Source organism: Triturus cristatus, chromosome 10 (genome assembly GCF_964204655.1).
Source record: "Triturus cristatus chromosome 10, aTriCri1.1, whole genome shotgun sequence".
Classification (NCBI taxonomy): domain Eukaryota; kingdom Metazoa; phylum Chordata; class Amphibia; order Caudata; family Salamandridae; genus Triturus; species Triturus cristatus.
In genome coordinates, this window is record NC_140593.1 from 986,452,737 (window position 1) to 986,476,755 (window position 24,019).

The 24,019-nt window shown below is 42.2% G+C and overlaps 1 protein-coding gene across 4 annotated transcripts in view; it reads left to right on the forward strand.

The window, feature by feature from the left end:
• The window catches only part of MPRIP (myosin phosphatase Rho interacting protein), a 753,461-nt gene that overhangs the window by 379,379 nt on the left and 350,063 nt on the right, over positions 1–24,019 (forward strand). For all 4 annotated transcript variants that reach the window (XM_085628921.1, XM_085628923.1, XM_085628922.1 and 1 more), the window contains exon 8: positions 18,701–18,842. In XM_085628921.1, coding sequence (XP_085485047.1) covers positions 18,701–18,842 — 142 coding nt within the window. The remainder of the gene's footprint in view (positions 1–18,700; positions 18,843–24,019) is intronic.

The window sequence follows — 24,019 nt, forward strand, 5'->3', positions numbered from 1 at the left end:
TGCTGCTGAGGCCAATGTTGGCATACTGTACCCAAAAGGATTATTATTATTCTTGAGAGTTGGCAATTGGGAGTTGTGTCTGTGATGGATTTTCTTTTGCGTTATTGACGCATAATCTCTTTATTTGTCTATTTAGGTTACTCTTCATTTATTTTTCAAATATGTGTGACAGGGAAACAGAATATGAAATCGCCTGTGTTGGATCCGAAATCATGTCACTATTTATCCACTAAATATTTGATTTGTTGTCTTGTTTTTGATTTCTTCACGTGATCTGTACAATACCTCTTGCTGCATTTCTCTTAGCCTTGCCTTTTGCGTTTCTCATTGCATTCGTAACATTCTTAATCTGGGACCCAGATCTCAAACCTGGAACCCACACTTACTGTGTATATAAATCTTGTTTGTGCCCACATGCCTCTGTTTTGGGGTGATGTGCCACTTTGTCACAATTTCATCCCTATAGCCCTTCTCCTCTCTGCTTAGATTTTCAAGTATCATGCCTTGTGAGGTTAACTTATTTAAAGCTGGATTCATATATAAATGGTGTGCACACTAAAATTCATAAGATATTTAGTTGCAAAAAATAGCACACTGCTATCAAAAAGGCTTACATGCTCCAAAATTTAGAGATCTTTTCACTATCTCAAGCTTTGGTCTTTAATGTGCGCAAACTTTCCCAAAACGTTTTATCACAATAGGTCAGCCTCACTGCCGTGCTGGCTTATTGTGTTAGATTTTTTTTAAATTGTTTTGTGTGAGTGTATTTTGATGAAGAAGTATTCATCTTGCCTGCGTAAAGTAGTCAGAGAAAGTGTAACTTAAGGATCTGCAGTCCGTGTATCCCATTACTGTGATCCTAAACTTCCAAGCAGCATGCCCCTGATCACACGCAGTGATATTAAAGGGTCAAGTGGATATCCAATGTTAGAAAGACGTTGACAAAGCTGGGTCTTTCGGAATCATGGGACACTCAAGTCCCACCTAACAAGCCAGAGCTGAAGCATATTTATTGGAACTAGGTTGATTACAACGAGCTGAGCAAAACAAATTTGGGTAGATTGACAGATGAATTCTTTATTCATAAGCAGTGCAGAGGCTTGGAGCCGTACCTGGATATTATCCAGGTTCCACGCGATAGGCTGCTATTCACCAAATTTAGGTTAGGCACACTCTCAGTCCATGCAACAACATCTAAATGGAGCCTGCACGAATATCGAAATGAGGCTTGTCCTTGTTGCAGAGCCCCGTTAGAAAGTGTGTCCCAACTTTTATTTGCATGCCCAGCTTATTCTACTGTCCGGTCCAAATGGATAAAACCAATCTGTAAATCCATGGGAACAGATGACTATAAGGTCGCCCTGCGTATTCTCAAAACTGACTCAAGCACGCTTATTATTTGTGCGGTTGCTAAGTTTTTGAGTCGTGCCTGGATTATCAGACACAAAGCTTTGAAGGGCTCCCATATGCGGAGTGACCAGTAATAATGGCAGTTCCTCCCTCATTGTACATTCATTACAATATGCTGAAGCGTTCATTAATTTTGTACCTTTGGGAGGAATGCACGAACTTTTAAAAAATAGAGTGTCCTATCTTGAGATACATTCTCTTTTTTGCGAGAGTCCCCTATAGTTTGCACTTATTCACGTTCTACACATTACTGTCTGGTGGTGTTTTTATGCCTTCGCTTTCACTGTTTTATACATTCTTGTTTATACAATTTTATAAAGGAAAAATATCATCACCTAGGACTTTATCTCCCGTACTAGTATCATTCTTTTATCACATAACCTCTTAAACTTTAGCAACTTGAAAACCTAGTTTAATCATGTTTTAACCTGATGTGAACCATTATAGAATTTGAGTGTTTTTGAATGTTGTTGCACATTGCTTTTATGATTCTAGTGATCGAATAAAGCACTATTTGATTTGATATAAGAAAAAAAAATGACTAACTTAAGACTGTTGTCGCGGTTTCAGTTCTGTAATCACTTACTTTCAATTAACTTTGTTTAAATATTGTGTATTGACTTAGCAGCCATTATCCATTATTTCTGTTACGTTTTCCTTTGTTACCTGTTCGGACAATTTTACAGTTTTAGGCTGTGGTATGTACATTTGTTAAGCGCTAAAGAGGTGGTGAGGCTGGCTCACTGATTGACGATAACTCAGAGTTATCACTTAGGCAGATATTTGAGGACTCATGTACTCCGTAAAGCATAACAAGGTAGAGTGTTTTTTAAATGAGGAATGAGACTGAAAATCCAACATTGAACAGCCCTATAATGGGGCTCTTGAAATCTCATGAATTTGAGAAATGTAAAGAATTTGCTTGCACTTTCAATTGAGACAAGTTGATATTCCAAATCACCACCCATCTGCTGACTGCTACATTCCATGTTCACATGTTTGAAATCTGTCTTCGTCAAAACTAGCAGACACAGATCAGAGTTCTTGCTAACCCACAATTTTCAGTTTTGACAGTTTAGCATTTGATTTCTAGTTTGTGAAAACCCAAACGTATACATTTTTGTTTAAGAAAATCGTCAAATACAATAGAAAAGCAACAATCTGAGTTAAATCATTATTTTGTGAACAGATACCGATATCCTCAAGAATGCTAATATTCCACAAAATGAGACATTTTGAGAAAATCCTAGAGTGATCCTGATGTCTCATCCAGGAACTCTGTGAGTGGCATTGAAAGATAAAAGAATAGTGGTTGTAAGAAGCTTCTAATACAAGGGCTCTAGAGCAATGTCCCCCTAAAGTTGTATTTTGTTTAAATGCTTCATGTGGAACAAGATGGAGCTGGTTGGAAAAATATTCCTGAATAAGGAATTTGCTGCACATCACTGTTGACACTATTTCTGGAAAACGACCAAGTTGTGGAGGATTCTGCTCAGCAGGACCAGAAGTGTGAAAGAATCTAGGGTAAACATAAAATAGTACATCTGTACTGAAATTGTGTAGAAAATGCATTCCGACTGCATATTAAGAAGCTGTTGGTCAGGAAAATTTAATTGAGACACTCCTATTTTGATGCATGTTGGAAAAACATTTTAGTGTTGTTCTAGAGCATTGATTTACAACTTGAGATTAGTCATGAAATATTGGGCGTAACTGCATATGGCAATTTTTCAAAATCTGTGTTGGATACTAGAACAGCCTTCTAGTAGAGAGAAAGAGGGAAATTAGAATTTGTAACTGGTAGATATGGGTTTAAAAAAAATAAATGTGACATGGTTAATTAGCAACCCGCACACCTTTTTGTTCAATGTTCTATTCATTTAATCCTTTATGGGGTGCAATCCTGGAGAGTGCCCTGTCCCATGGCACGAAAGAATATAGCATGATGCTGATGCACAATTGCGTATCAGTCCCAGGTTGCGACACCGCGTAGTAGATGAAAAAATCATCGTTCAACTGAAGTTCATTCCATTTAACCACATTTTATTGAAATCTTTTGCATGTGAAATTGGTCATTTCGATTTTCAAATGCGTGTAATATGCTGAAAAGCCTTAGTTACAGGATGTCGAAAGAATCCAATGATCATGAAGTAATTTAACCCAATGCATTTCGGGCTTCTCGCCCTTCGTCAGGGGTAACTGTAAAACATGGAAGAGACCACAAGTCAGAAAGACCTCGAAAAAGCACAATTTCAAGGGATTTTTAAATTAACAAAGTCTAAACCGTTAACCAATTCAATAGCAAAAAACACTATGATGGATATAATGTCGAAATACAATCGTCCCGTTTGATTGTATATTGAATACTACCCCCCATAATACAAATGAAATAACAATACAGAGAAATAATAATGAAAGCATGTTGCGACACGATTAAGGGTCAAAATGTAATGCATACAACACCTCCACAATGCCGCACCCGGCGTTGCCTACCTCAAAATCTCTTAATTTATCGTATGGAGCAGCTGACATATGGATACTGCCTGTTTGAAAAGTCAGTTTCACCAACCCCGTTTAAATATCATCTAACTCCACCCCTATTGCGGCCACGTGTTCACCTCCGAATGTGAAAATGAAAAAAAGATTTAAACAAATCAATAAAGTTAAAACGATACAAAGCAAATTTAAACAGATGACACAGATCTCTATAAATGTGTGAAATGCGACGCGTTTATGTGAACTCCCTTGAAAAGTCTTTCAGAGTAATCCATTGTCTTTGTCAAATCCAGTTTTCAGCGAGGATTGTTTTTTAAGGTGAGCTTCATGGTAACCAAGACAATGGATTACTCTGAAAGACTCTTCAAGGAAGTTCACATAAACGCGTCACATTTCACACATTTATAGAGATCTGTGTCATCTGTTTAAATTTGCTTTGTATGGTTTTAACTTTATTGATTTGTTTAAATCTTTTTTTCATTTTCACATTCGGAGGTGAACACGTGGCCGCAATAGGGGTGGAGTTAGATGATATTTAAACGGGGTTGGTGAAACTGACTTTTCAAACAGGCAGTATCCATATGTCAGCTGCTCCATACGATAAATTAAGAGATTTTGAGGTAGGCAACGCCGGGTGCGGCATTGTGGAGGTGTTGTATGCATTACATTTTGACCCTTAATCGTGTCGCAACATGATTTCATTATTATTTCTCTGTATTGTTATTTCATTTGTATTATGGGGGGTAGTATTCAATATACAATCAAACGGGACGATTGTATTTCGACATTATATCCATCATAGTGTTTTTTGCTATTGAATTGGTTAACGGTTTAGACTTTGTTAATTTAAAAATCACTTGAAATTGTGCTTTTTCGAGGTCTTTCTGACTTGTGGTCTCTAACATGTTTTACAGTTACCCCTGACGAAGGGCGAGTAGCCCGAAATGCATTGGGTTAAATTACTTCATGATCATTGGATTCTTTCGACATGCTGTAACTAAGGCTTTTCAGCATATTACACGCATTTGAAAATCGAAATGACCAATTTCACATGCAAAAGATTTCAATCAAATGTGGTTAAATTGAATGAACTTCAGTTGAACGATGATTTTTTCATCTACAACGCGGTGTCGCAACCTGGGACTGATACGCAATTGTGCATCAGCATCATGCTTTAAAAAAAATAAAACATTTGGGATTAAAAAGTCACACCTCTTGTTTTATCAACTCAAGATCTACTGTCTTCTTTTAATGGTGTTGCAAAATGCTTTTTTAGAAACGCTGTCCTTTAAATACAATTCGAGTCTTACTGGGTGACGTGCGTCTACTCGACATTTAACTCAGTTCCTGAAAGTGAGCTGGGACGAGGAAACCTACCTAGTTGTGTGCTGTGATTGGATGCAAATTGGTGTCAGTAATAGCGGAGTCCCTTTTTACCAAGTGTACAGGGGCTGTTTACGACATGGGCAGAATGCGTTTATTCACTTGCTTTTAGCACTTACTGGGCAATTCCATATTACTCTAGAGCCCACACAAGCATGTCCGGCTTCTCTGTAGCAACATTGTTCGTGCAGATATTTTGCACCTGTAAATGTAGGGTGCCCCTTTGCATGGGAGCACAGCTTATTGCAAATGAGGAAATTACCTGATCTCTGTGCATTGCAGATGTAGGTGCACACAGGGACACACTTTACTGCAGGATATCTTCCAGATTTCCCTTAATGATTATCCTATGAGATGGGGCAAAAATAACCCCAGGGAACTTCTAGGAAACCCACTCAAGGGGGTACATTCAAAAAGTCTGGAAGGAGATGTGACCTAATGGCATGTGCTGCCGACTTTGAAACTGAAGAACCAGTTTCGAGTCTGCTCAACATCCTGCGTTTCTGGGCAATTCATGTAACCTCCCCACTGTAAAAAACATAAAATCTGACCTTGTGTATTGTAATATGGTGCAGCATGTGACGTGCTTTGATATCTTTGGGGCAAGTTTGTGCTATGTACAACTACAAATAAAGTCTGCCACTTTCTGGTTGGGGATCCATACCCCACACTCCAAAGGCATTCCATAGACGCGCCTGAAGACACTGACAGCATGGAAGAGTCTGTACTATCAGTCTTTTTGCAGAGACACCCTGCACTTTGGATTCTTTAGAGAGCTCTAAAGGGCCCCTGACAATAAGTGCAGTTTGAGAATACATGCACTACTGGCTTCTTTCAGGGACCCTTTGAAGTATTGTGGGCAGCCTACTGAGAAATAGTCTCAGGAACATCATTTGTGCATGCTTCCTGCTTCACCCTCTCCACTATATACTCTAATTCTGAGAGTTAGCATACATACTGGAGGGAATGTGTTTTGTTGACTAAATAGGTGCATAGCTCCATTCTGTGCCCGACACAGGCACACTCTGACCCTATACAAGCTCAAACCTAGTCCATGATCCATTTGATAACTTGGCTTCTGGAGTTGCCATCAAGTTATTTTGTCCAGCTCCCCACAACTCTCTAATATTCCTGGCGTTTATTATTAGATATATTAAGTGAACCACTATTTATAAAACACATGTGGATCAGCCCACATGCCTCCACATGTTTTATCTTGATTAGAAGTGTGCTCTGGAATTCGACAGCTTTGTGATTGTTCATGTGGGATCATCATGGATGCATTGTGGGGTAGTACACTATTTTTATCTGATAGTGCCAGTTATGGATGATGTTACCCATCAGGTAATGAGTGTTTCTGTAGTTTTTCTGCATTTGATATTCCACAGAAAGTGATGACCAGACTTGAAGAAAGTCTTATGTCCTTAAAGTGGTCTTTGTCAAAGTAAAATTTAAACATTCATTTTACATTAACATTGTCATTTGTCTCTTCTGCAGCATTTGAATAGAGCTTTTGTGAAAACAGTAGGGCCAATATATTCCTCGATTTACATTGAAATATGAAAGACTTGAAGGATAAAGTGGCATCCTTGCCTAGACCATCGTTATTTGTGAGTTGTTGATTAGGGGTGAATACATAAAAGTGATTAAAATAAAAAATTCCACTTAGCAGATTAATGGTCATTACCAAGACATTATTTTAGATTAACACATTCATCTCCTCAGCTGTCCAAGATCTAATTGGTGGGCCGGTTTTCACTTAACCTTCCAGATAAATAATGTTGTTCACATTAAAGGTGAAATTAGTATTTTTCTGTGCATCAGTAGCTCCATTGTGTTATGCACCAGTGGCAGTTAATTCTTGCATAACTTAAAATGAATGCTTCTCTCCTGAAGTCATTACTTCACCTAAGATTGAAGTTAGTGGAAAAGTAGAATATGCAAGGAGACCACAAGGATTTAAAATCCATTGTGTAACTACTGGATGATGCTTCCAATCGTATCGATCAACCATACGATTGAGAGGGGTGTGATTCAAAATCAATTGCAGTCCTCTGGAACTCCTCTACCTCTTTCCTAAATCCTTCCAACTTGTACTTGAAGAAAATGTCTCCATAGTGTGAAAAAACCGTAACACCATTGTTAAAAAAGGCACTAACCTTTCAGTAAAATGAGATATCAGTCTTTTATTCGCTTTCTTTTCATCTTACTGGGAAAAAAACATGTAGTGCACTCTAAGTGTGTCTGTTCTTTCCCATTTTGTGTGATTAACCAGAAAAATTCGGTGAGCAAAACAAAATATGAATAGGTTTCATGTGCTCCTCATTTGATTGTAGCACAATCATATAGTCACCCAGTGGAAGATTGAGGTGGGATTTCTTGTCTCCAGTTATTGCTGTCTGCTCCTTCTCAGAGTAATTGATGGTCTAATCCTTGAGAGGTTGAGGGCAGACAAACATTAGGAAGGTTGGTGGAATTCAGAGTGCACTTCTACAGTTTTGGGAACTGCTTGATTGCACAAGACAATTCAGTAATGCTCTGATTTGAGATTTTGGCTTGACTTGAAAGTGGACCTGAAGATTATTGTCTTATCTGGTTTGGTTAAATGAGATAGCAGTGTGTTTGGTAGCTGGACCTCATTGTTTGGGAATTTGTGAAATATTGATTACCATTGGCAAAATCAACTGCACTTGTTCTCATTCTGATGTATATTTCTACCTGCAAATTCCCCACCTTTTGAATATCTCCAGATGCCAGAATGTATTCCTCAACTTTGCAGTAGTTCTCTTGCTCCAGTAGGTGACATTCAGCTCCTTCTTGGCATTTTGGCTACTCCTCGTACATCACTACAGCCATCAGTTAATTTTTTTCTACACCCTTCGACACGGATCCCTTAAGCAAACAAGTTTTAAATTAGAAATTGCAGTGCTAAGAAAGATGTTGCCACTAAGAAGTTCAGTTTGACACTCCTGCCATGGACAGATGTCCATTTTGGACTTTCAAGATATCGGTTGTGGTAAAAGTCTAGGTCGTCTCTTTCCAAGTACTTGAAAGAGAGACTAAGAGGAAGAATAGGGAGCAATGTAGGCGAGATGACACCTAGACGCTGTTTGTGCTCAAGGGGTTTGTCTTCACGCCGATCCTCCCTTGAGCAACTGGGTGTTCCTCTGAACCAGAGTTGATTGAGGTCACCCCAGCTGCATCGTCCCACACTGTGGCAATGACTCTTCTACTAATAAACCTGGAGTTGCCAGCACGAATCTAGCATTGATCATGTTGTTTATGCTGGATTTCTTCCATGGTGCTTCAGTTCCCTCAGTTGCAGCTTCTGCCTCGTTGAACCAGTGGGCCTTCGGTTCTGTTGTTTTTTTTCTCTCCTGAACCTAATCATCCCCAGTTGTCCTACTCAGTGCGCTCCTCCAGTCTGGTGCTCAAAGTTACAACCGGAGCCACCGACTAGCACTGATGCTGCCTTCAGAAACCATGCCAAAGACTAAACTGATTTTGATGCTGTGAAGAGGTGCGGAGATTGGAAGAGGTGACCTAATGCAGGGAAGAGTCCCAGTCTAGGCCCTTGCCAAGGGATGAATACTAACAATCCAGAGGTAGACTTTGAATTCCATTCTGGGCCACCCTTTGTGGAAGTGGCATCTTTTATGAAAGTGCTGAAAAGCACCACGGAGGTACTAGAACTGCCTCTATCAATGAAGGAGAATAAAGTTAACCCCCTTACTGACATTCTCCAGGCAGCTAGCAATGCTTCAGAGCTTCAGCTTTCATTTAACAAGCCCTCATTAAGCCTACCAAGGTGTCATGGGCCATACTCTGTTTTAAACAGGCTGTGAGAAGACAGATTGTCTCCATTGACAAGCCCTAGGTGATCCAGTTCCGTGTCGGTGCATCCATAGTCGGAAAGCATGGCGGTTCAGTCACCTTCCTGCACAAAGCAAAACACAGGTTCTTTCCCAAGTGCAACTCCGGGCCAGAAGTTGAAGAAAATTGAGGTTGTGGGGTGGAAGGTTTTTCTTCTCCGTGTGTCTGGTGCTAAGATCTACAAACACCACATGCCTGTTGGCCTGGTGCTCTCACGAGCTGTGGGAGATGGCACAGACTGTAGTGCACAGCCTTCCATTTGATCTTAGTCAACTTTGTAAGAGTGGTCAGATACAGCCATGATGCTTTGAAACAGATCCTGAGATCGAAACTTGATAGGGTGGGATGTGCTGCGACGTCCATGGGGTTTCCAGTTCTTTAAATTTTCCTAAGGGGATTGCATGCAGCCTGTTTGGGGGATCATTTAAAGGCCTGGCAGGCCATCAGTATGGAACAGTGGGTTATACAGATTATTGAAATGGTTTATGCCCCATCTTTTCAACATTCCCTCTCTCAATGACCCCATTTTCTCCTTCCAGTCAGTGGGGAACATTTGCATTCTCCAGCGAGTGGCTATGACCTTCTTACAGAAAGGGCCAGTGGAGGTAGTCCAGTAAGAGGAGACTGGTCAGGGATGTTACTCCTGTTACTTGGGGTCCACGAAGGACAGTAGGTTGCATCTCAATTTAGAGATCAGGTTTTGAATATTTTTCTCTGCAGGAAAAAAATCAAGATGTCAAGGTTTTTCTTGCTCTGGAACTAGGAGACTTCATGTTGTCCCTTGATTTGCAGGACATGTACTTTCATGTCCTGATCCAGCAGTTGCACAGGACATATCTGAGTTTTGTAGTGGGTTCCATTCACTACCAATTCAAGGTCCTCCTGTTCGGCATTACATCAGCACCCTAGGCCTTCAACTCGGGGGATGGCAGTGGTTGTGGCACATCTGCAGAAGATGAAGATCTCTGTATTCCAGTACCTGGATAAATTGGTGCTGAAGGTGGTCTCACCACAGCTACTATGACCATCTGAATGTCACAGCATCATTACTGTTTAACTTGGGCTTTTCCATCCACCTGATCAAGTCACACTTGGAGCCCTTTCTGTGCCTTCTGTACATATAGGCAGTGCTGGCAGAGCCTTTCCCTCCTCAGAGAATTTGGGACATTCAGTGTAGGATTATGATGTTTTGGGAGGGAATGCAGATTCCAGCCCTGTCGGTCTTTTGCCTGCTAGATCTGCTGGCTTCTTGCATTCTACTGGTCACTCACCCTGGCACATGAGGTCTCTGCTGTGATGTTTCCAGTATGGGAGCAATCTGAAGGACAACATCTAGATCTCCCCAGATGCCACAACGGACGTCTACTGGTTGTTGGTAGACGAGAGCCTCCGTTGTGAAAAGTGCTTTTGCTTGCAGCCAGCAGCGATCAAGGTAGTAACTGATGCCTCTACCTCTACTCTAGAGTGATGTGCCCAACTGGAGGAGCTGGTGATCCGAGAACTTTAGTCTCCTTAGGAGCAATATTTCCACATCGAGCTGCAGGAGATTCGCCTGTCCTTGAAAGCCTTCACGCCTCAGCTTTGTGATTGGCCTCTCCTGATCCGTACGGACAATATGGAAACTATATAGTATATAAACAAGTAGGGAGATCGGGATCTCTGCTTCTTTGCCGACAAGCTTAGAGACTCTGGACCTGGGCTCAGTCACACTAGATCTAGTTGGTCGCCAGCCATCAGGCAGGTTTTCTGAATATGAGGGCCAATAGCACAAGTCGGTATCATCAAGCTGACCTCTGACCTCTGTAGGTGGTACAGTTCATCATTGCCATCTGAGAGATCCGTCCAGTGGACCTTTTCGCCACTTTCAAAAATCTGCTTATTTTGTGCCCTCGACCCAACGACACAGTAAGCTCTAGGGTATGCATTCCGCCTAATCTGGAATTTTCCTCTGCAAAATGCATTCTCAACCACACCTTCAATTCCCCAGGAGCTGAGCAAGCTGTGCCAGGTCGGGCACATGTGATTCTGATTGCTCTTGACCAGCTGAAGAGAGTTTGATTTGCAGAGCTACTGTGCGTGTTCAGCCCATTTAGAAAGGGCTGGTACTGCTTTGACGTTCTAGTGCTACATCTTTCTGATGTGTTGGACTTTAGTTAGCCTAGCATGGTTGTGAATTTCAGTTTTCTCTGCCTTCATCTGTTTACTGGATCAATCTTTTCCTTTTATGTCCCCAGTTGTTATGAATCTTTTAAATGGGCTGTCATACACGTTTCTCACTTCCCAGACCTTAACTTGGTTTTAACAATTTTGGTGGGGGGGCTCGGTTTGAGCCTATGCCCAGCTGCCATTTGCGGCTTTGATAATGAAAACAATATGTTTGGCGGCCCTCACATTAGCTCAGCAAGTCATTGAACTGCAAGCATGCCTAGTCTGACCCCAGTTCACATCTTTCTTCCCAGACAAGCTAGTTTTGAATGATAAGATCTACTTTCTTCAGAAAGTGGTAATGTCAGTTCATCACCACCATGTTCTAGCCTCTGCCTCATCCTACAAAGGAGAAGAGCAGAAGAGGCTGCATCAGTTTGACCCTTGTAGAGCAGTCAGTTACTACATAGACATCATAAAGAAATTCCAATCTGATTGTCAATTATTTGTCTGTCCGCAATAAAATGAGCGAGGCTGTCCATAAAGTACTTGGTCCAGATGGAGCGTGCGTTGCTTTAAGATCTGCAATATCATTGCTCAAAAGGAACCACCAGTAGGTATCAGAGTCATTGCACCAGAGTGAAGGCAACTTCTTTGGCCTTACTTCATTGTACCAGGGTGTACCTATCCCAGACATTAATTGCAAAGCTACTGGGCATCATTTGACATGTTCGCTAAGCCTTACTGTTTGGACTCAAAAGTTTAAAGGCATTGCCATTTTGCACACGCGACACTCAAGGACTTTCTTTTTGTGACCATTCCTCAAATCTATCACCCAGGAGGAGTGTTGTTGTGATATCTATTAAAAAGGACAGGAATATGCAGGTGGTAGCATCGGTGAGACGCTCAAGTTACTTACCTTCAATAACAGTCTTTTTGATTTTTCTCCAGAGTCCTCACTGATCTCGCCAACCTCCCCTTTCTGAGAAACAGCCATAGCAGTCACATTATTAAGGCTCCAATTTATTTTGGTGCACTGCCTAGATACAAGTTGCAATTTGACTGTCCTCGTCTCTGCCTCTAAGAAGCGAAAATAATTAATGAGGAACAGATGTCAGGATGCTGGTATGAAGCTATTTGGTTCTGGTGATGTCATATCCATATCAGACACACAGACTGAGCCAGATACCACCTGCTCGTGCAGGAGTGCCATTCCAAAGTTTACAGATCCAGTCTGGTGCTTGGGTTTATTCAGAAGGTTCGAAATCTAGAGGTAGGAAGATTATCAATGAGAATAATGTTTACAGATTGTAAGCAACTAGTTCATTAAAGAATGAGGCTTGCTGAGTTAGAAAATCTCTGCATGTGAGAATTTTTAAGTCCATATTCCAAGACGTTCACTGAAAGAATGAACCAACATCCTTCTCCTGGACTGCATTTGGTCACTTGAAATATCTGGAATGCAGGAAACCCCAATAAAGAAAATGGTGCTAAACTCTTATACTGACATTTCTTGCCGGTTGACAGAAGCATATTGCACAAGACCACACAAGTATTCAGGGAACAGGGAGTCTGCAAAGGCTGTTTTCCCCCCTTAGTCTGGTATGTTTTGTGTAGAGGGTGAGAGGAGAACCAATGCAGAGGGAGGTCTTGCAAATCTGTAAGTTACCAGAGGTAAATTTAGTTTCTTTAGTGAACATTCACCCATTTTTCGTTTTCTGTTTGCCTTAGCCAAAGAAGATTTTGTCTATGGTCTGATTTACCATAGGATCAGTTACAACAGGACTGTCTGGATTCCAGTGCAGGGTTTGACTTGACATCTTTACACCCAAAGGATGAATGGGTGTGTTTGCAGAGCATATTGGCTGTGGCCTAACCAACCTTTTGGGGGGGTAAACCATCATCAACCTCTGAATGACCTTATCTGCTTTTTAGTGGCTTGAAAAAAACAAGATCCCTTATTTTCGAGTGGACAGGACACTTCTTTTTAAGGGAATTAAGTGATTTTGGTCAAGTTACCTTGACCTGATTAAGATTACTCATCCGAGAAAGGGGGATTGAATGAAGATTGGTTGGAGATCTCAGCAACTGTGTGCGTGTGATCTTAAATCCAATGGGTACTACAAAGCTGCCTCTGGTCTTTCTAACCTAAGTTTGCTCTGAGGCATCCTGCAAAGACAGTGAGTTCTCCTTGAACTATACACATTGGTAAGAGAATTGGGTTCTTTTAGATCTAAGGCAGTGGAAAATGTAGACATTTTTACAGTTTTTATGCAAAGACTTATGAATCAGGCTGTGTGCCATTCATTTTCATAAAAACGGAAAGCTCAATTACCGGTTACATTGATACGCACATCTTCAAGGTATAAAAGGATGGAGGAGAATAAAAAATAAAATAGATATTGATGACCTGTATGCAGATCATGGACGCCTAACTGATGAAGACCAGAAGCGGAGATAATTGTCCTAAAGATGGATAAACACTTGTAGTTTCAAAGCTGGTCCTGAGCTCACTGCTCAGTGCAAAACAAGGAAGGGGACTCTCTAAGATGGGCCTGTCCCTATGCTAGGTCATGCATGGTACTATTCCTCTAATTATTAAAAAATACCTGAAGATCAGAGCAAATGAGTTGGGGATAGAGTTAGACATCTGGGATGAGCCTTGCAGAGCCTGCCTGCGGTTTCTATTGTGTAGTTTGCGTTCCTGCTAGATAGCATCAAACATAAATTTAGGTTAACTAAGAGAGGTTGAACAAAAAGAAATGCTGTGGCTCATTTGGTATAAGTTTAAAATTTCCAATTACACTCACATTTCTGTCAGTCCCACCTCTTCTTACCACTTTTCTACAGCTATAATTTTACCATCTGAAGATTTTCACTCTCCACAAATAACATCACAATCCACAGTTGTGATTAGCCAATGAGAACACCCTGTTAACTAAGTGAAACTGAATCAGTGTAATTCTCCCTTTTGAATGATAATATTACTATTCTTTTTAATTTCTCTTCTACTCATTTAATATATGATTATTTTTCCTGTTCACTCATCTTCCAGCCTTCTTTTGTTCCAGGTCTGGTTGTTCTCCACCTTCTCCTGCTGTGTTGCCGTTTGGCGCATCCGCCTTTTCTCCGCCTGCTTCGCTACCATCCCATCTCAGTCTCCAACAGTGCCTGATACCAGATGATGCATCCCCCCCTTTCATATGAAATCAGCCTGCTTTTTACATTACTCACTGTTGCTTATGAATGCTAATTTCTTTTTGCTGTTTTCTACTGAATAGTTGCATTTGACTGTGCCATGCAAATTTGCTAATGGTTTTCTGATGATTTAACTTGGGAAATTTGGAATGTTTTTTTTTAATTGGGTGGTTTTGGGTGCTCAGTTGCATGCAGTAAATCCCATGATGGCCGAAATTGTCTTTCTTGTGATGATTTCAGCTCATTGCAAACAAGTGGAACTAGTTGCAAAAAATGTAATCTAGTCTGCATATTATCATGTGTAAAAGCAAAGGCAGACCTGGTTATCAGCTAGCTGTTTGCGAACTCCATATCTTCAGTATTAAAATTTTACCAGATAGGGCACAGACCTTTGAAAAGACTTTTAGGCATAGCAATCCTGAGACACTTGTATCAAAAAGGCTTTGATTAACGAAGGGAAGTTAATGTAGTAATTGTAACTGTATGTCAGGGCCTTACCATTGTTCTAGTCAGTTTTCAAACTGTGAGCTCCTTTCTTATGTTGTCCTTCTTCAGTCTGCATCTGTTCTGTTTTGGGAATATCAAACGGTGTTACACCATTGTGGATTGTGGAACTTTCAGATAGCTTTCATACATGCATCCATTTCTCCTTTGCACAATTTCTTCACAAAATTCTCAATGATATCGATTTTTCCTCCAAGTAGAAATGCTAACGTGTTGTAGCTTGAGTGAACAGCATTGTAATGCCAAAAAGAGTTCCTTAAATTATTATTTTAGAAAGTAGGCTGGGGTGTCAAAAAGATTGAACACTTCTGTTCACATTTTTCTTGATAGTCCTATAAACCCTGTGATAGTTCATGGTCATTAAGGCTGACAATTCATGCTTTGCAACTAATAATACTACTATATAAAATTGAATTTTATTCAATGCATTATAGTACTCCATTAAAAAGGATGCTCTTGTGAATGGTTAGGGAAAAGTTGTAGTTTTTTGTGCTTTACCAAAGTGTCTGTGTCCGCGACAACACCATGTATGAGTGTAACATTTGAAAAAGCTACATTTATACTTTCACTGATTCCTTTGAACTCCCTCTACAATGAGCAGTCTATAAAGATCATAAACGTGCGTTTCAAAAGTGGAACATGATACTTTGAAAGAAAACCTACTTTCTTGCGCCATTTTGTTTCCAGTCTGCATTGTGTGTTGGGTTTTGAATCTGCAGCATTTTACTGCTAACAGCTTGGCAGCCACCGATTGTCCAATAAATATCTTTACAATGCCATGTATGCATATGTAAGTGACTCAGATGGTGACATGATCAGCTTGCCTGTGATTCAAGCTAGAGGTCTTGCTTAAAGCCGTCAATATTGCTAAGAAATAAATTTTTATCAATACAGCAGAAACAACAAAGCCCACCTCTGCAAAATCTAATGCAGGTTAAACAAATAAAACTTATAAAATCACCTACTTCTCCTTCACAGGTTTTTTTGCATTAATATTTATCTGATCACTGCCAAAATGAGACCACTTATAAGGTCGGATAAAAACAAACTAGAAGTGGAGAGTACGAGGGAAGTTTTAAGATCAGCGCGGATACATTGCCCAAAGAAAATTGCTACTAAACACAAAATATCCACAGGTCTAATGGGCTAAAATAGTACCAAAAAGAGGACACAAGCGAAGACACCTCATCACTAATGAAGGAGTCCAATTAATTAGGGCAAAATCCCATCACCCACCGAAGTGGCATGCTTCATCATCTGGGATCCTCCTCTTGGCAGAGACACCTAGGTCCGTCAAGGGCTACAACCCCCTCACTGTGAGGGAGGAGCTCAGGGATGCTTTTGATTACTACTCTTACAAAGGATGTACTAAAATCCTACAGATGTGAAACACTAGATTGCTTAGGTGATGGGCTCAGTGCAAAAAAACGTAACCAAGTGATGTGTGTGATGCTAAGATTAACAACTAGGGGCGAGTAAAACTTTATTGGTTCACTCCTAGTGTCTGGATTAAAAACAGTGCATGTGTAGTATCAAACTATGAACTGCATATGTCCGATAAACAGGTCTACATGTTTTGACCAGTATGACCCCAATGGTGTTGTGGCCTTCCTCAGGACCTAGATGTCAAATGCTAATGCGTTAACAAGAAGGGAGACAGTGACAAATTAAACATAATTGTACTTTTAGGTTTAATTTAGAACGGATAAAACCTACAACAAAAGTAGTCAAAAGGGATCAAATGTCTGTGTCTTACAACAACAAAATTATGTGAGTCATGTGTTCTCATCGGCAATATACCTTGTAGCGTGTAACATACATGGAAATGTAAGGTAATCTTACCTGTTGTTTACGAGTAAGAGGCCTCACCTCAACCTGGTAACAGCTCAGAACGGGAGGCACCGCTTTAGAAAAAGAAGATGTTTGCACGTGTCAGACCAAAATATCACTATTCAGTCGGACCCACCTACAACATTCAGAATATCATTAAGAACCTGTTAACCAGGTCAATCACAGAAAGCTAACGCCCATGAACTGACTTTGCGGTGGTAAAAAAAAAACATAGGTACACGTTAACATATAACAATGGCCTATTGGAATAGGAATATTGTCAAAAAGGAACAGAACAGTATATTTTAAGAAATTAAATGCTGAGACATGATGTCTATGCTTGTCGTGCATAATCTTATACATATATAAAAACCTCTTAAGACTGGTGGCTGTGTCAAAACCCTGCACGTTTCACAGAATTACGTTTAATGTCCTGTTTCGTAAATCTTTTAAAAAGAAGAAAATGGACCAAGCTAAATGATTCTGGTTGTAATGGAGTTCTTTGACGGAGCTAGGTGTCTCTGCCAAGAGTAGAATCCCGGATGCTGAAGCATGCCACTTCGGTGGGTGATGGAATTTCGTCCTAATTAATAGGACTCCTTCATTAGTGCAAAGGTGTCTTCGCTTGTGTCCTCTTTCTGGTGCTATTTTAGCCCATTAGATCCGTGGATATTTTGTGTTTAGTAGCACTTATAAGGGACCCCACATTGTTAGCCTACAATAACTGACTACACATCTTAGCGAGCTTCACGGCAATAGACATATCTTCAAGCAATCAAGTACCAGTCTGTGCAGCTCCAGCTTCCCAGTTAACATCTGTCCTATTAATATTTCTAGTGGGAATGTGAAGTAGTTGGCTTTACTCACCCCCTCAAAGAATGGAAAGGTTTTTCTCCCATGAAACCGCTATGTTCGTCCTCCACCTTAAATCTCCTACTGTAAGTAAGATTAGAATAAATTAATCAAGTTAAGGTGCTTTCATAAGAAAACGAACAGAAAGCAATTTGTTGGTGCACCCCTTCACAAAAGTTCAGTTCCAGTGAACATGAAAAAATGATCGAAGAAAGTGCCATGGTAAAAAAACAAAAAGACCAGTTCAATGTGAAAATATGCCTTGCAGGCCTATGGAAAGTGGGGAGTGTTCAGAGTTTCTTTGGTGTTGGTGGATAAAAAGCAAAGTAAATTGTATTGGGCATTTGTGTTTATGTAGAGCCTTAGACATTGCAAAATTATAATGCTATCCCCAAAAGACATGCCTATTCTAATTAATATGATCTAAAACATTCTTAAAGACGCTATGCCTCATCTCCTACCCTGATGCTGGTCAAGGGGTAGTGTATTCTAGGATGTAGAATGCCATGCCATGCATAGCAGCAAGTATATCACAAACTCTGTATCGGTCTAGACTTCTGTAATTTTGGTCTTTAGCATCAGTACTGTGGATTGACCAAAGTTCTATTTGAGTGTTTTCTCTGACACAGACATTTTTGGGAAGGCGAGGGAATGAACTTGAATTCTGATGGATTTGGAGAGGTGGCATGTAAGAATGCCCTTCATAAAGGGAAGTGCTGTTAAAATCAATGTTGGAGTAGTGTACATTAATACTAAGTATACCTGGATCTATATATATCTATATATATATATATATATATATATATATATAAAAAATAGTTAATTTCCTTTTTCTCTGATGACGCTGTAAACTTTTTTTAGAATTGCAATACAGTGTCTCCTATTAATTCACGATGTGCAGTTTTAATTAACCTTTACTCTTTTATAATTTTGTCCTGCTGTGCTTAATAGACATAATGCTTTGGCTGCTGTTAATATAAGTGGAACATGTTTCCTGTCTATCATCTAGGCGCTCCCTGGTGATTGAAAAGTTTGAAGCACCGGACACTGAAACAACCGATCAAATGGAAACGAGTTGCTCTACTGCCTCTGTCCGGTGTAGTGAGACTCGACAAGGTAGAAGCGAGAAGAGAGTTTTCCCCAGGAAAAGGGTAAGTTATAATGATATAGCTGAACATTTAAGCCTGTGGTATCACTACCTCTCACCATTTGTGTTAAAGATTAAAAGTAAGCCAGTGATTACAAAAAGTGACAAACTAACACATTGGAAAACACCGTTTATGAGAATGCCCAACTAGGAGAAAAATTGCAAGTCTGAGAAATACAAACTTTTTTTTTTTTTCATGTGTAACCTGAAAGCAGAGGCCAAAAGTAGTGGTAAGCCACTGGAAAGTGAAAACAGTTGAGGAAAAGGAGCAGGAGGTAGGGGAACAGGGTAGCAGAGGAAAGGCGTCGTTGGAAAAAAGTCACATATAGGGAAAGGGGTCCTCTATTTGTAAAGTCAGGGGGAAAATATCTGGAGTGAGGAAACAATTAAAAATGGTAGCCAGACATAAAACTGAAAAAAAAGAGAAGGGCGTGGTTAATGAGGGAGAAAAGATGAGTAGTAAAATGGAAGAGAAAACATAATTGAAGTGCTAATTGCAAAGTTATGGAAGGAAAGGGTGAACAATAGTGCAGTGGTAAGGGAAAGGGACAGAGAAAAAGAAGGAAATGAAAAATGCAGTGTTTGCTTTTAGCAGTAGGTGCCCTATAAATAATTCCTTTACTTGCAGGTTGATCTGTCTTTTATTGTTCCATAAATGTTTAAACAAAGCTGTAGCTCTAAATAGTATTTTTGTAAATATGTTTCTGCGTGCTTTGTAAATTTTCACATTGCCACAAATTCTGCCAATGTTGTGCTAAACAAAAATAACATTCAATGTAATTTGTTTACTGTGTGGATTCATGTTTAATGAGCAAAATTAAACTCCGTCTGTATACTTGATAAGTTTGTAATAGTCCTGTCGTTTGTAATTACTTCCTGAGTATAATCTGTCAACTTTCTGCCACAAGATTATATATACCTGCCATGAGATTGTTATAGTTACAACCTAGTTTCCATAGGAAATCTCAAAATTCTATTTTGAATAACTTTGGCGCTGGTTGACGAATCCTCGCGAAATTTTCAAAACTAATGGGGCGCTCCGCTCAGCTCCTACCCTAAAAGTCTCGGGGTGATTCGTCAAGCGGGGGCCGAGAAAAAGGGGGGGTCCCAAAACGCGTTTTCCCCATGCATTTTTCCATAGGACCTTTAGTCGCAGCTACAGCCCGAACGGCTGAACAGAATTACGTGAAATTTGGCAGAGAGGTAGCCATAAGGTCAAGGAAGTGCCTTTTGCAGGTCTGGTGTAAATCTGTTAAGTATTTCCTGAGAAAATAGCATTTAAAAGCATATCAATATCTATACGCGCGCACCGTGCACGCACCCTGCCGTGCGCGAGCGCAATTCTGATTGGTTGTTAGAGGTCGGTAAACATTCGAATCGGTCGAAACCAGGAAGTGTCGGCCGCCATTTTGTCTCTCGCAGTCTGAGGGGGTGAAAAAAAAGGTGGAGAACGTGACAAGGGGGCAGAGTGGACAGTTCCTGACCCCCTAGCCTTGGTCAGGGGGTCACAGAAGGACCCCCAAGGGAGAAAAATGTTTTTTTTTTTTTTTTTTAAATCTCGAGGTGCGCGCACCCTGCGTGCACGGCACGCACTGCGAACCGTGGGTGCTCGGTGCGCGAAGTGCTCGGTGCCCACAGCGCGCGCACGGAGCGCGAAGCGCACGTCGCGATTTTTTTAAAAAAAATTCACGGTGCGCGCACGGTGAAAAACCTGAAAAAAAAATAATTAATAAATACATAACTTAGCATTTAAAAACCGTACAAATTCACTGAAAAAACCATAGGTTTCACACACGTTATAGTTACGAATTAGCATTTAAAAAACCTTGCAAATTCACTTAAAAAACCATAGGTTTCACACATGTTATAATTAGCTGGACATTTCACTCGTAAAAAACTAATGAAATTCCCCCGTTATAGTTACTGCAGGCAACTATAACTCACGCGACCGCAATCCTCTGCTGATGACGTCAGATATTACATCACTGATGACATATGTGTCTTTATGAAAAATAAATATTTGTAATATATGTATAGCTAAAGATTAATGGAAGAAGACATGGGTAAATAAGTGTCTAAATACAGTGATGTAATATCTGACGTCATCAGCAGAGGATTGCAGTCGCGTGAGTTATAGTTGCCTGCAGTAACTATAACGGGGGAATTTCATTGGTTTTTTACGAGTGAAATGTCCAGCTAACTATAACATGTGTGAAACCTATGGTTTTTTAAGTGAATATATATATATATATGTGTGTGTGTGTGTATTTTTTTTTAAAATTCTTTTTATTGGCATTTGGTAATATAATCATACGTTCATCATGTTTCGCATTAATGACTGTAATATACAAGTAGCAAGGTAGACCATCGTTGACATAGAGAGTACATTTACATCTTGGTCAGTGTGAATGTGGTCTGTGGTGTAGCAGGTCTGTGCCAGTTAAAGAAAAACTGGGGGTAGAACTGAACTGGGGTTCTTTTTGATAAACATTTTTTTTTTATTTCTGCATAGAAGGCAAAATCAAGGATGACGTACAATAGTTCGCTGAACTTGGCATCAGTAAATGCAAACAGGAAAGTATTGACAAGCAAATGCAAAAACCCACCCCTACTCCTCAACCCCCCGCCCCCGCCCCGCCCTCTGCGCCCCACCCTTCAAAACAGGCCCCCCAGCCATTTCCCCCATACTTTGCGGAATTTTTTTGGGCAGCCCCGGGCAGCGTACAGTGACCGCTCCTGAGCGGCGCACCAATCCACCCCTCTACTCCAGGTAGCCCCACTGGGCGGGTCCGGCTGTGACCACACGGCCGCTATGTCCCTCTTGGCTACCATTAGGGCAGTAGTGAGAAAGTACTTTTCGTTACGGGACCCATCCAACCCGTCCGTGATGCCCAGCAGAGCCATTCTAGGATTATGGGGGACCTCCCATCCCAGGACTTCAGTGAGTTCGGCTTCAATCATTGCCCAGTAACTCTCCAGGCGGGAGCAAGACCACACCATATGGAAGAAATCCGCCGGATCCACCCCACAGCGAGCACATGAGGCGTCCACGCGGAGGCCTGCCCGATGTAGGCGGGCCGGAGTCAGATAAGCGGCGTGGAGGTAGTAGAGTTGGATGAGCCGCAACCTGGCGGAAGTGGTAAGCGATCGAGGCGCCATAAGGGCATCCCTCCAGTCCGCGTCATCTAGGGGCCCCACCCAAGCCTCCCATCGCTGTTTTAGGCCACTCCAATCTACCGGGGTATTGTTAATCAGGGATTTGTATATGCGGGATATTCTCCCCTTCCCCAGACACCCTAACATCACCTGAGCCTCGGGCGGGCTATGCGCAGGCAATCTGGAGTCCAGAGGGACATGGGCTTGGACCGCATGACGCAGCTGAAGATATCTATAAAATTGGGAAGGCTGTAACGAGAAGCGGGTCTGAAGCTCCTGGAAGGAACACCTGTGGCTCCCCCGCCATATATCGCCCAGGCTGGAAATTCCTAGAAGATCCCACTGCCGAAATCCTTCAAGGCCCACCACTTCCCGCAGCCACGTTCCGTGCCAAAGCGGTGTGAGCTGTGTTATCTTCCCCGACCAGCGGGTGTGCCGCAAAGCTGCGCGCCACGCCAGGAAAGGGGCCCGCACGACATCGGGGAGCGACAGGGGGACCGTTGCCCCATAGAGCATGTTCTGGATAGAGGAGAACCCGAGACATTGCACCTCGAGTCGATAGGCCGGATCATCCCACCCATTCGAGAACCAGTCATGAATCACCAGCAGCTGGGTGGCCAAATAATACAGATATAGATTGGTCATGCTCAGGCCTCCGTCGTAGGAGGGGACCCTGCAGCGATCTAAGGCCAACCGGGGCCTGCCGCCGCCCCAGAGAAATTTGGTCGCCATCTGATCCAGTTCCCGGAACCACGGGCGCGGAAAGGTGCACGGAGTATTTTGTAACATGTACAGAAACTTGGGGAGGATCATCATCTTATAGAGGGCGACCCTCCCCAGCGGATTCAGTGGGAGTGACTGCCACCTGAGCATATCTGATCTGGTCTTGTTGACTACGGGAGCCACGTTGAGGGCCCAACAGAGTTCCGGAAGGAGGGTGACCCAGATCCCCAGGTATTTAAATGAGAGTCTCCGGAGGGGAATGTCAGATTGCCAGTCAAAACATTCCCTCGACGGGTGTAAGGGGACCAGTACGGATTTTTTGGGGTTCAGATGAAGACCCGACGCTTGGCCAAAGCGGTGGAGAATCTGGCGGACCCTGGGTCCCGAAGTCGCTGGATCAGAGAGATATAGGAGGACGTCGTCCGCGTATAGGGCAATCTTGTCAGGGGCCACGCCCGGCCAGTCCCACCCGCCGAGAGTGGGATCCGCCCGAATCAGCACAGCCAGTGGCTCCATGGCCAGAGCGAATAGGAGGGGTGAGAGCGGACATCTCTGGCGCGTCCCTCGACCTATAGGAAATGGGCTGGACAGAGCCCCATTGACTAATACACGGGCCCGCGGGCTCGCGTACAGGGCCGCGACCATGGCACGGAACCAGGGACCGAAGCCCATGCGCTCTAGGACATCACCCAAGTACGCCCACCCCACTGAGTCAAAGGCCTTTCCAAAGTCGACCAGCAGAAGGGCCAGATAGGGGGAAAGGCGCCCTCGGTGTGCCAGGGCGAGATGCAGGCGCCGCAGGCAGTGTCTGGTCCCCCGATCCGGCATAAATCCACATTGGTCCGGGTGGACCAAGGAGGCAAGAGACGGGCGCAACCGCTGTGCGAGGACCGTGGCATAGATCTTGAGCTCGGTATTAATAAGGGATATCGGCCGGTAGTCTGAGCAGGACTGCGAGGGGGGCTGCGTCTTGGGAAGGACAACTATGGTAGCCGTGTCCGTTTCTGGCCGGAACGAACCCGTCTCCACCACTTCTGCAAGCAGGTCTCGAAGCCGCGGGGCCAGGGTTTCACGATAGTGAGCATAGTATTCCTGAGGGAACCCATCAGGTCCCGGAGTCTTCCCGGGCGCCAGGTGGCTAATCGCCTCCTCAATCTCCTGCAGCGCGATAGGCGAATCGAGGGTCTCAGAAACCTCCCGTCCCAGCCGCCCAAGCACCGCCCCAGTCGTCCCCAGCAACTCCTCAAGGGAGAGCCCAGACGCCTGGGTTCGATACAACCGGGAATAATAGTCAGCGAAAGC